The sequence below is a fragment of the Apteryx mantelli genome, unplaced genomic scaffold (genome assembly GCF_036417845.1).
Source record: "Apteryx mantelli isolate bAptMan1 unplaced genomic scaffold, bAptMan1.hap1 HAP1_SCAFFOLD_40, whole genome shotgun sequence".
Lineage (NCBI taxonomy): Eukaryota > Metazoa > Chordata > Aves > Apterygiformes > Apterygidae > Apteryx > Apteryx mantelli.
In genome coordinates this window covers 1973376-1986915 of record NW_027118755.1, presented here as the reverse complement: position 1 = coordinate 1986915, position 13540 = coordinate 1973376, and the positions used below count along the sequence as shown (strand labels likewise).

Here is a 13540-nt window from a genome sequence, read left to right as displayed (position 1 = left end):
CAAACCAGCCAGCTGAGTGATCCCCAAGACACTGTCTTTAGTATTTGGGTAGAACGTGGAACAACAGGTACAGGCAGGAAGATGTAACCAGCCTTTAGCTGCTGACTGAACACTCAGGTCAAGCCTGTGGAGGTGCAGCATGGTCCATGAGATAGATTGACTTTGTGATTGTTTAACCCTTCAAGATATTGACCTTCTGCAGTAGTTTTAAAGGTGCCTTTCCAATCCACCTTAAGCAGGACTCATGTTTTTTTCTTATAGCTCAAGTCTTCATATCCCATTTGTGAGTGCTGTAAGATCTAGGTGGAGAGACAAGGGTGAGTGTATTGGGCCCAGAAACTGGAGTCAGACCTCAGGTGATACTGGCTCCTGTGTCTGTGGTGCCAGTAACTGTGGCAAGAGAGGGTCCTAGCATCAGTCACCGGAGCAGGACCATGGGTTGTTGGGCCAGTGTACTCAAATATCAGCTACTGAGGGTGGCCAGGGTGAGTGGAGTGAGGGTCTCAGTGCCAGCAGCTGGAGCAGGGATCACAGGTCATAGTGCCTATGTACCTTGGCAATAGCTGTGAGGGAGGGGGACAGAGTGCTTGTATTGTCCCTTAATCTGCTCTGTGTGTGTGTGTGTGTGTGTGTGTGTGTATGTGTGTGTGAGATAAACACTCAGCCTCACTACTGGTTGAATTTGCAAAGAGGAGAGCAGCAGCTGTGCTTGGGCTGGAGAGGCCTTCCCTCGGTGCACCAGGCTGGGCTCCAGTGCCCAGACAGGAATCCTTGGGTCCCAGAGCCCGCTGGAGGCATCAGCTTTATAACATTCCTCAACAAAATTACAATTTTGTAAGGGGGTGGGGCGCAGAAAGTTGACTTGTGCATTGGAGATACCATCATGTCAATAACTAAGGAACCACATGGCCAAGACACAGTTACTAGTTGAAGCAGCATTGTTCACTCATGCAAGCTTCATAATAAAATCCTTTGCCTATTTGCTAATCCTAATCACAAAGACCTTGCCAACAGGCAGTAAGATTTTGCACCCGGTAAAAAACTAAAAAATATAATTCTGAGTCAAAAACACTGATTTTTTTCTTCTCCACTCAGGAAACTGGCCAGTGTCTTGGGCATGACAGTGGAACACTGGCAGATTTCCCAAGCAGAAGTACATGGGTTATGGAAGTGCTAATCAGCCACAAACAGCACAGTGATGAGGATGTTCCCAGACATGGTCACAATGTAAATCATGAAGAACACTAGAAAGAGAGGTATTGACATTTGTAAAGGTTTCCAAATGCCAGTAGGATGATTTTCCTGACCTAGTTTTAATGTCCTCATTCATTTTTTTGTCACGAATTGCACCTAGAAAAATGAATAACAGATTAAAAGTCAGGTAAAAAGCATTAATGGGAGTAGTTCTACATGTATTCTGTGTTTGAAACACACTGTAGTGTGTTCCATTCAGTGAAGATCAAAACAAAAGAGGACTCATTTTAAAAGAGGTATTTGTTGGGGGTGACGGAAGAGTGTGAATTGTCCTCAAGGTGTTTCTGCTTTTGCACTTACTGCAGGAAGGGTTTTTATGATTTAGATTCAGAAGAGCAGACCCTCACTCCAGCAGGAGTCAGGAGACTGACTCCTAAAGGGTCCATCTCCCTTACCTTCAGACATCTCCAATACGGACATCCACAGCTGGTGTTCTTATATCAGGTTCATTTTACAAATGAAAGAGGACTTGCCGCCTGCCTAGACACACTTTTCTTGTGACACCTGAGATGCCATACAATATCTCCAGGGGCTGGTAAGTACAACACAAGGGAGACCCTTGGCTTGTGGAGCAGAAAGTGGAGGTCAGACAGAAAACCTGGGGGCCTCCCTGATGGTACAAGATTCCTATGTGTGGACAAATAAATTGAGCCATAGATTTCCATGTACTGTAACAGGAGCTGTGGAGGGATAGCTCACATGTGCACACATATCCTGTAGACACAGAAATGCAGATAGGTGAACCTGGTTGTAAAGCCCACCCCTGCCTCAGGAGATGAATCACACCTGAGATATGACCAATTCTATCCATTACCTGCACAAAGGCAATACAAGTTTTGGTATAGATATCTATACGCTAGAAATCTGATTTTGGGTGGATGAATCTCCCATCTATGACTGGAGAAAATAAATACCGTCTTCTTTTTGAGCATTTAGCTACCACGTAATTTACATTACAGCAGTGTTAACACTTTGGTGTTCTACACACAAAATAGTAGAAGACGATGTTATTGATTCAAAGCATTTGTAATCTTGGAATCATAGAATAATTGGAAGAAACCCCCAGAGGTCATCTGGTCTAAACCCCTCCTCAAAGCAGGTCTAAGCAGATGAAATTGTTAGGGATTTGTCTGGTTAAGTCTTGAACACCTCCGAGGGTGGAGATTCCATGACCTTTCTGGGGAACTTCTTCCAGTATTTGACCACTCTCATGGTAGATAATAATAACAATAATAACAAATTAAATAAAAACATACGTCTAATAAGAATTTTCTATGTTCCAACCTGTGTCCCTTACCTCTTGTACTATCACCGTGCAGATCTGAGATGAGCCTGGCTTTGTCTTGTCTGTATCTGCTGATCGGGTAGTTGTAGAGAGGAAAAAAGGTGTCGCATTAGCCTTCTCCTCCTAAGGCTGACCAAGCCCAGTTTCCTCACCATCTCCTTGTACATCATGTGCTCAAGTCCCCTGAGCATCTTGAGAGCCTCCACTGGACTTGCTCCAGTACATCAACGTCCTTCATGTACTGGGGAGTCCAAAACTGGACACAATGCTCTAGAGGTATCCTCACAAGTACTAAAGAGAGGGTAAGGATCACTTCCCTCTGGGCCTGCTGGCTGCACTCTTACTAATACACCTGTCACGCTGTCATGCTATGAAGGTTCGATAGCAACGACTGAGACAGTAATATAATAATAATAAAAAAGATGTTTATTTCCTCACACAAGTTCTTGGATTAGTAACATCCATTAAAATAGTGCGATTACTAATTTAGGAAGGATAACACAAAACCATCAGTTACTAGTTTAGAAAGGATAACCTGAAACCGTCGATTACTGTGTTATTAATTGGAAGGACTGCTTATCCCTACTTGAAAGCTTTCTTGTTCACTCTCCTAGTGAGAGGTCTCTCAACCTCGAGGAATTACCTTAACCCAGCGTCCCAGGAAAAGGGGAGGGGGGGGAATACTCACGGTCCAGCTGGAGAGGATGATCAGGTCACGTTCCCGTCCCTGCTCAAACTCTCCTAGCTCCCAAGTGTCTTTTTATACGGCTGGGGCTCTGGGCAAACACTGCTTTTGCTGACTTTTTGCGAGTTTCACAATCACAGGACTGTTTGTTTGTCTGCTTGGGGGGACCCTGATAGCAAGGCAAGACCACAATACCTCTGTATTGTTTCTTCCCTCCCCGGGTGTCCGTGCAGATTCCAGGTGGCAGACTTCACTTCTCCAGTCTTGTTAATCATTCCGCAGCCTTGCGCATATCAGTCCTTGCGCATATCAGTTGGTAGACGACTTTAGTCCTATTAAGTCCTCTGTTCAACAGCTTTGTGCAGGTCAGCTCTTGTGCTCTCAGTACTTCTGCATATCAATTGACAAACTTCAGTCCTGTTAACTCTTCACTCGCCCGTCAACACCCAAGGTGTGGTTGGCCTTCATTTGTTGCAGTGATACACTGCAGACTCATTTTCAAGCTCTTGTTTTTCAGAATCCCCAGATCTTTCTCTGCAGACCTGCTTACTTGATAGTTGGACACAGCCTGCACTGTTGCATGGTGTTATTCCACACAGATTTGAGCCATAGGATTTGCTTTTCCTTCATTTCAGGAGGTTCCTGTTAGCCCATTTCTCCAGCCTGTCAAGGCCCTCTGAATAGCAGCCATGCCCTCCAGTGTATCAGGTCCAACAAAGCATCTCTCCTAGTCAGTTCATCAGTCACCTTCACCAAGAAATTATCTTCTGTGAATTCCAGAAATCTGCTCAGTTCCTTGTGCCCAGCTGCGCTGCCCTTCCAGCAGACATCAGGGTGGTTTGAGTCACCTGTGAGTACCAGGGGCTGTGACTGTGAGGCTTTCTCCTGCTACAGGATCATCTTATGTCTGTGTCTCCCACCACAGCACCTTTGTGAGTTGGTCCAGAGATTCCCACGTCCCTGGCTCTGCACTCTGTGAGCAGTTTCCTGGCTGCATGGCTGCCATGGACTTGATTGATGCCAAGAGCCCTACAACACCCCCCTGGAAGACAAAAAACAAGGAACATAATTGCACGCTAACTGGGCCAAATACGACACCTACACACCATGGCTCTGTTCTCACCACACAGCCTCAGAACCAAGATCCCTGCACCACCAGGGCTCTGCCAAGCCCCACAGCCTGCCGCCCTGAATCACCCAGGCCCCAGGACTGTAACTCTCCCTCTGCCTCACTCACTGCCCTACTCCCTCCAAAACACTATGAGTGACTTTACAGATGTCTTTGAGAAGAAGGCGGAAGAAACGCTACCACATGACCTATGACACATATGACTGTCACGTTGACCTGATGCCAAGAAAGGAGGTGCCTTGCCACCCTGAATTAGCAGCCCTCAAAGAATACCTCGAGGACAATCTGGCACAGTGGTTTATCTACCTCTCCTACTGGCTCCTCATGCAGGAGGAGGGGAGGAAGACTATGGTCCTGTATAGATTACAAGAGGCTTAACAATATCATGGCGAAGAACTGGCACCCCCTGCTCCTCACCCCAGAGCTATTAACAATCCTCAGAGGTCTCTGCTTGCTTTTGAATTTCATTCAGTTTCTGCCAGTTAGCAGCTGCTCAGGTCTCGTCCCATCTAGGGTCAGGAAAAGTGAGTGGCCTTTTCTAATCATTCCATAGATAAAGCCTATTCAATCAGTGTATCCATTGCTAAGTCTGTATCATTCTGACTATGGCAATTAATGTGATAATGTAGCTGAAGCAAATGGCCCAGACCAGCTGAGCTGTGGTTCAATCTCAGGATATGGGAAGCAATACACACACTCCTAAACTTGTAAATTACACATCTACAGTTTAATTATAAAAAAATTGCTGCTATGTAACTTAAATGACTACCACAGTATAAGCACTTTTTAAGATACACTCAGTATATGGCAGTAACTGCAAAGCTACAAACATTTATACATTCAACACACAACAGTAGTTTGACAGTACTGATCAGCCTGTTCCTACTGTCTATGTACTAAAAGCATATGACCTGAGAGTATTCACACATTGCAGCTTTCTGGCATGGGTGTGGAAGCTCCACCACAATGTCTTGCAGCAGTTTGGAAGTCAACCAGGAGGGCTGAGCAGCAGTCAATTACCTTTCAATCTTCTCCCACACAGATTTTGCAGTTGGAGGTTTTATTATCAGTGAGTCATTCTGGAGCATTTGTTCCTTTGTCACAGGTGGGGTGCCTCCAGCTGCAGCTACTCTGTTTCTGACTGGCTGTCATTCTCACTGTGGCTCTTTTGGCCATTGCTGAGTGATAATGTTTCCACTTGTGCGCAAATCACCAACCACAGGCAATATGTTCTTGCATGTATTGAAATTCAAGGTCATCTCCCACAGCTTCCTGTGCTGAGCTTGGACCTGACTCGTCACCTTGCCTGGTCTGATGATTGTTGGACTGCTGACAGAACCCACTGCTATCCCCAACCGAGACCTGCTTGGGTGCTGTGAGACTGTGCTCTATTGGTGCAGGTGCTGCCCATGCTATGGCCACCCTGGGCTCCCAGTTCACCTTTGCTTGTGGAGCAGCCCCACTTGCTGCTTTCTGGCATCTTCTTAGAAAAGAGCCTGTGACTTTAGTAACTCTCCCAAGCAGTCACTCAGGTGTTGGAGGGACTGTCACAGGGTGTGTGCCTGTGTCTGTAAGAACTTGAATATCTCAGTAATGGTCTCTGTGCTTCAGTTTAAAAGCCCCGGTTCCCGAAAGTTGAGAGGAATTGTTCTGAGTGATTGCACTTAGGCTGAAACAAGAACTTATGCATTTGGAGAGGAACACAGGACTGCAACTCTAAAAGAAAGAGAGCCAAAATTTTTCTTATGCTTCTCTATGGGGGGAAGTCTGGCTTAATTACTTGGGAGAAGAATATTTGGCTGAATTCACTGCTCGTAACACCATTTACACAACATCTGGAGTTTGCATTTGCTACAGTCTGGCCTGAAAGCTCTGTGTTGACAGTCTCTTAATCCAGGTCAACAATTTCTCACTGCATAAAAAGTAACAAAGAGAAGAGACTCCAGAACTCCAAAGCAGGGCAGAATTAGTAAGAGTACTGAATTATTTTTCATGCTTTTCCCAGAGAAGTCTCATATGTAGCTAGATGCATTTGTAGAGAGAATTTCAAATATTCTTTGGGTGCTGTTTTCACAGGAATTTTTATAAAGGAAAACTGATGCAGTGTATTTTTTTCAATTTTACTATTCCACCTGTCAGCCCAATGTAATTCAGCCTAACACCACCAACAAGATTGCAAATATCCCACTTTCTTAATAGAATACTGACTCTTAGCTGGTTTCATTATAAATGTATCACCTACTTTGATCTCCTAGTGAAGACAGGGCTGAATTCAACTTGTATTGCAAATCAAGCAGGTTTTTCAAGAAGAATATTCAGTCCTGTCATTTGGGTTTCTTTAACAATAACAATAATAATAATAATAATAATAATAATTTTCTTGTGCCATTTCTCAGTGATGGATTATGCATCACTGCCTTTTGTAAACTACTCCAGCTGACAAAAAAGGCTGGTCTTTAAGAGCCAATATAAATGTGCTGATTACTTCAGCTAATGATCTTAGTGTCTTTTCAAAGTTAGTGAGTCTATAGTGAAGTATAAATTGGAATGCATAAATCCCACTCAGTGGGTCTCTCTATCGCTTTATTTTCTAATTTCTGGTAGCAATATGGGAGGATGAAAATAGATCTCAAGGACTAACACCCTCACCCCACCCCCTGGGGGAAAAAAAAAAAAAGAAAGAAAAAGGAAAAGATGTTTCTGTGAAAATTTTCCTTCCCTCTGTCATGACCAAAAGCATGGTAGAAGTGACACAGAACCAGACCACAGTGAGAGAGTTCATCCGTCGGGGACCGCCCTCCAGCTTAGAGGCACAAATGATCCTCTCTGTGGTGTTTCTGCCCCTCCACCTCATGACTCTGCCTGGCAACCTCCTTGTAATGCTGTCTGTTGACCATGACTGATACTTTCTCATAGCCACATGCCTCTTCCTCAGCAACCCTTTTTTCCTCCAGATCCACCATTCGTCTGTTACAGAGCCTGAAATGTTGGGTGACCTCTTCTGTGCAGAGAAGATCATCTCTTTGGAAAGATGTGTGGCCCAGATGTTCTTCCTTCATCTCTGTCTGTACAGAGACCTGCCTCCTCGCTGTAACAGCCTATGACTGCTGCAGGGCCATCTGCAACCCCATGCACTATCATCTCACACTCATGCGAGAGTACGCCTACAGCTGGCTGGGGCTGTGTGCGTGGGGACAGGGATCCCCTGTGGCCTGACTGGAATTATGATCAAGCTGCCCTACTTCACAGAATTTGACAGCTTGGTCTGTGATGTGCAGCCAGTGGTCAAGGCGGCTTGCACGAATGCCTACATTTTTGAGATGCTGAAAATCTCCAGCTCTGGGCTCATCTAGGCTTGCTTCATGGTCCCACTGGCCTCTTATGGCATCCTCCTAGTCTTGCTAAAGAAACATCTGTGCAAAGATGTGCACGAGGCCCTCAGTGCTTCTGCCATCGGGCTCATGTTTGTAATGCTCTTCCTGGGATACTGCATCTTCATTTACTCCTGCCCTTGCACCAGCTTCACTGAGGACACTGTGATATCAGTCTTCTTAACACAGCCGTCACCTCCTGCTAAATCCCATAATCTGCATCCTGGGAAATGAGTACATGAGGTGGGCACTCCCCAAGCCAATTGGGAGAAAAGTAGCCACAGAGGAGAAATAAAAGCTAGAGCAAAAGCAGCTGCACTTTCCAGGGTCAGCTGCTGTTTTTTTCAGCTTTATCAGCAGTAGGTAAATTTCATTGTGACAAATCAGCTTCTAACCTCTTTCTGTGCAGATAATCCTGGCACTTCACTTTGTAACTTTTAGGCCATGCTTATCAGCCTGTGTTTGAACTCTCTTGCCTCACCGGGAAACGTAAAAAAAAGGGGGTTTCTTCCAAGATTAAGTTACCATACAAAAGATGTCACTTTCTACCCTTTTTTTTTTTTTTTTGGAAGTGTTTTCAGAGCAATGTGCAAGTTTTCATTTTGAGACAAGACTTTAGGAAGCTGAGGCTCGGTTAATTCCTTTGCTTGATTTCCCCTTTTTTCCCCACACTGTTCTCAAGCTGTTCTATACAACCATAGTTCTTACTGACAGAACAGCTAAAGATGTAAATGAAGAACCGGAGAAAATAATCCTGCCCATACTTGACTTTTTGTCACTGTTGCAAGGAGATAAGAAACATAGTGCTTGAATGCCATTCATTAGGCATATTGTTTATTAATATTTCTCTCTTTTTAAGGAAAATCCCTTAAGATGAACGCCTGAAGCTGCAATCCTTTGTCAGTTCTCCATCGGCGCTTTTGATCACTCAGTTTGCACTCGTTGCAGTGTGCAGATTTTCAGCATGGCAGCTCTTATTCAGAGCCTTCTTCCACACTGAGTTTGTGATCCCTTTCCTAAGTCCAAGTCATTTGGGCAGAGCTCATGGGCTGTATTCTGCTCTCCCAGTGCGTAAACTTGGTGTTAGTTCACCAAGAACACCTTTAAGAAGGCAAAGCGAGTTATGTGGCATGGGTGAACATTTGTTCTTTGTCTCCAAAGGCCATTGAAATGGACTTTGAACAATTGTGTGAGCTACTATAGCCACACAGGTTTTCTGGGTGACTAACTGGACCCACAGCTCTGCTCCCAAGGGACTTATTAAATCTCTTCCAAAGCTTATACTGTCAACAACCTACGATGATTTAACAAATCCCTTTGTGACTCTCTAGTAAGGCATGAATTTAACATTTCTTGAGTCCCAAATCTGTCTTTCAGACAAGCACACAGCCCAAGCTTTATCAGTTCTCTATGACTTCATCACAGCACAAAAGGTTCTGTATTTGGTGTTCAGAGTAATTGAGTACCACATGCTCTTGCTCTCCAGAACTAGCCGTTACAGGGAAGGGTTGAAGGTGTAAGTTACCTCTGCATCCCTGTTTATCCTGTCAGTGTTGAGCTTCAACTTCTGATTTGGGGGCAGGTCTTCTTCGTATTGGCAGGAATGCTTTGTAAGTAGGCAGGAAGTTCAGTTTCTATTTTGATTTTTGCATTGTTCATGAAGTAACCAATCAAGATTTATTTTATTTTATTTTATTTATTTGCTTCTTTGTTTGTTTGTTTGTTTGTTTATTAAGTAAAGGCTTGAACTAGTTAAATATCAGGACGATCTTCCAGTATGAGGGGACCATCTGCACAAGATAACTTGGGTATATTAGAGGGACACGCCCCCCCTCAAAAAAAAAAAAAATCAATCCAAACCAAAGCAAACCCTGCCTGTTCAGTTGCAGGAATTATCAGTTCCTCTGGCTAGAGGAATTTACGGATGCCGATCAAAAGGAAGAAATTTATTTATCCATCTCCATTTTTTAGACCAAAAATTGCTTTTTCTTTTATGGAGAAAAAACACTGGAATTCAACTCACAATCATTCTTTTTCCGGACACCACTGGAAACTACATAAGTAAGCTCTGTTTTTCCTCCCTACTCTGTTTGCTTTTGGGTTTGTTGCAGGGAGAAGGGGCTGAGACGTTGACTGGAAGGAGAACAACACTTCTGTTTGGTTGCTTTTCAGTCCTTTTTGCAAGACCTTCAGTACAGGAGGAAATCAGGCATCTGATTCTACCAGGTGTCTTTGGAGACATCAGTATCTGTCTCTCAGCAGACTCCAAATGAAGACAGGAGCCTCTGTGCAGGTCCTTGGCAACTTTAGAGCCCTATGAAAATGTTAGTCGTGGGAGCTGTAAGAGGCGAAAATACTAATGTAAATGTACATTTTACAGGCTTGTGGCTCCACTTGTAACAGCTGCAGACCACTTTTGGGGTATTCAGCCATTTCTGGAGCATCCACATGCTGTTAGAAATGTAGCTATCGTTCAGGTGCTTGGTTAGCCCTGTTCTCAGAAGCTCAGCGTATCAGCAGCAAGGAAACCACAGTGATGTTGATTTCCAAATACAAGAACCCTGGGTTCATACTCAGAGATGGCTTCATTTTAGCAAAGTGGGGAACTTTGAGAAGTCCTGCCGTTTCCCACATCATTATTTCTGTTGTATGACCGCCTTGAACCATGCGCTGTAAACAAGCTTTCTCCTTTGTTGGACAGGGTTCCTATTCGATGTCCTCTCGTCTCTCTTCTGTTCCAAAGACAAGATTTTGTGTTTGTGTATGTGTACTTTTGATTATTTTGACAAAATTTTTAGATTTTCATTTCAAAATGAAAATACAATCACAGGAACACTGGAATATGGAATGGGCAGAGATATTCAAGGTCACTGAATTTGTGACTGCAGGTGTTGCATTGCTTGATCCCTCATAAATACATCAGCTATCAAGCAGCTGAGGTTTCTGACTGGCTCCTGACTGAAAAGCAGGTGAATCTGTTCTCCCCAAGCAAGGTTGCAGCTGGGGAAGTGAATGCCACACTCAAATGAATTTGCAGACAGCTACCTAGCAGGAAAAGGTGGTGTCATACCACATTTGGAGACTGTGCTGGGTATTCTTACTTTTGGGAGGAGGTTGGAAAACCAGGCAAGACTTAGCAAACAGCAGCAACAAGTATCTAGGGTTGTAAAAATGATCTTTTAGTGAAAGCCTAAATCCCCAGTCTATGAGATCTATGAAGAAGTTAGCAGTGACTTCCCTGAAGTCTATTCAGATGTCATCTCACTAAACTGCAATGCCCAACACAGAAGTCTTCCACTAATCATTTGGTTTCCTCTACAGTGAAGGAAGAGGAATAACTGCAGGCACAGATTCATCCATTTTATGTCTGACAATTGCAGACAGGTAGCTTAAACTAGATACCTGGAATCAGGAAAGATGGATCCTGAGGTACATTCTGCCAGGAGGCAAATCTTCCTGCAACCTGATAGCTCCTGAGTAAGTCAGAGAAGTAAGTCAGCTTGCATTGCATTGTCTGGAAACTGAAGAAATCCCACAGTCTCCTTTGAAAACCTGTTCCAGTACTCGCTTGTCCTTCAAACTTGAATACTTCTGCTAATATTAGGCATCACCTTTTGGGTGAAACTGTTAGGCTGTTCTGTCTTTCTTCCTCCATACAGCTCAAGTTTGTATGATTGTCATCATGTTCTGTCCTCTCATACCATAAATTTAATTCTCCTTTCTCCGGGTCCTTTCTCCTAGGTGCAATGCAGCAGTAAACATGGTGTGGCAGAATCACACTAGAGTGAGCGAGTTCTTCCTCTTGGGCCTCACCACCAACCATGCTGTAGAGCTGGCCCTCTTCACCTTCTTCGTGGTCATCTACGTGCTGATTATTTTGGGCAACATTCTCATCATCTTCACGATTGCACATGACCAGCGTCTGCACAGTCCCATGTACTTCTTCCTCAGCAACTTCTCTGTCATTGACGTCTGCCACTCCTCAGTGGTGATGCCCAAGATGCTGGCTGACTTCCTGGTGGACAAGAAGAGCATCTCCTTTGAGGAGTGCGTGGCACAGATGTTCTTCCTCCACCTCTTTGCCTGCACAGAGATCTTTCTCCTCACCATCATGGCCTATGATCGCTACCTAGCCATCTGCAACCCCATGCATTATGGCACCATCATGAGCCGGAAGATGTGCCTCCAGCTGGCCACGGTCATGTGGATGGAAGGGCTGATGCATTCTGTGTCCCTCACTGCCCTGACCCTCAATCTCCCATGCTGTGGTCCCAGTGCCATTGACAACTTCTTTTGCGATGTCCCCTTGGTCATTAAGTTGGCCTGCACAAACATCCATGTCTTAGAAATGCTCCTTGTCGCCACCTCAGGCCTCATCTCTGTGGTCTGCTTCCTGGTGCTGGTGACTTCCTATGTGGTCATCTTGGTCTCACTGAGGAACCATCTCTCGGAAGGGCAACACAAGGCATTATCTACCCATGCTGCTCACCTGACAGTGGTGACACTTTTCCTGGGACACTGCATTTTCATCTATCTCAGGCCAGCCAAGAGTTTAGCTGCAGACAAAGTCGTGTCAGTTTTCTTCACGGCCATTACCCCTCTGATGAACCCCATTATCTATACCTTTAGGAATGAGGACATGAAAAATGCTTTGAGAAAGCTATGCAGGCGGCAGATTGATTCCCAAGACAAGTGACACTGTTGGGAGTGAACAGAAGGCTGCCAATCCCTGTGTATTGTCTGTCCCTATCCCCTCCCTCCAGGGTATTCTCTGGGCATGTATCTTAAGATTTTGTCTTCTCTACGCCCTTAGCACTGAGGTGAAATCAAACAATGGCACTGGTTCTCATCCACAAGTTCTTTAAGGGATGCTTTAAGCTCATTTATCAGAGGACAAGTTTTGAAATAGAAATGCCAAGAAGCTCTGCAAGTAAGAGGTGTTCTAATCTGGAGTGCATATTTATGACAAAGTCCTGCTTTCTGGGAACACACTTTCCTTCCTCTTTCTTTCCTTCCCATATATTTCATTCCTTTGTCCATGTGAGATTCCCAGGCCATCCAGAACATCCACTGAAATACCAGAAAGAGCGGTCTTGGGAAACTGTGCTTTAAAAAGCCAAATGCCCCTACCTTGCTTCAGATGGAGAAGGGGGCCAAACCTCAACAAGATGAAAAGTCCTCTGAGCTTGTCAGGCAGCCTGCATACCTGTTTTCAAGCTTGGGACAATTCATTTTCTGGAAACAGTTTCAATGAAGCGGTGTTGGCTTCCAATAGCTCATTGGGCCAGATGTTCAACACCCACAATCCCATGAGCTCTGATGAGAGATATCAATGACCCCTTATGGGCATAGCTCCAAAACATCTTCTGGTCCTTGCTTCCTTTGGCACTGATGGCCTTTGGGGTGGCTCTGAGCTAGTGCTGTCAGGGTTGGCTGTGTCCAGCTGCAGCCCTGCAGCTGGTGCGCTGGGATGTCACAGCTGTGATTGTTGTCATATTCAGCAGGGACACATCAGTTCACTGCTGACAGGCTGCTGAAAGGCTGCTGAAGGAGCTGGAGTGGGGTGCTGGTAGGTGGAGGAGGGAGCAGTGGGTCTTGGGGAGAGACTGTAATGATGCTGCAAGTGGCCTGGGAGAAGTTTGCTTTGCAGTCTTTCCTGGCACAACCTGTGAATGGCTTTCTTTTCCATGGAAAGTCTCTAGATCAGGGCTCTTTCTCTTTGACACCTTTGCAGTAGCATCACACAGAGCTTGAAGCCCGCCAGAATGTCTCATTCCTTTGTGACAGCCAAAGTGCAAACAATGGCTTAACTTGCA

The 13540-nt window shown here is 44.8% G+C and overlaps 2 protein-coding genes across 4 annotated transcripts in view; one reads left to right on the top strand and one right to left on the bottom strand.

Moving 5' to 3' along the window:
* Positions 1-13540, bottom strand: part of LOC136996518 (SUN domain-containing protein 3-like) — a 390273-nt gene that overhangs the window by 103923 nt on the left and 272810 nt on the right. The gene's annotated exons all lie outside the window — the stretch shown is intronic.
* LOC136996469 (olfactory receptor 4E1-like) lies at positions 11142-12420 on the top strand. Its single transcript, XM_067317390.1, has 2 exons — positions 11142-11153; positions 11497-12420. The coding sequence occupies exons 1-2, from the start codon at positions 11142-11144 to the stop codon at positions 12418-12420; spliced, it is 936 nt and encodes a 311-aa protein (XP_067173491.1).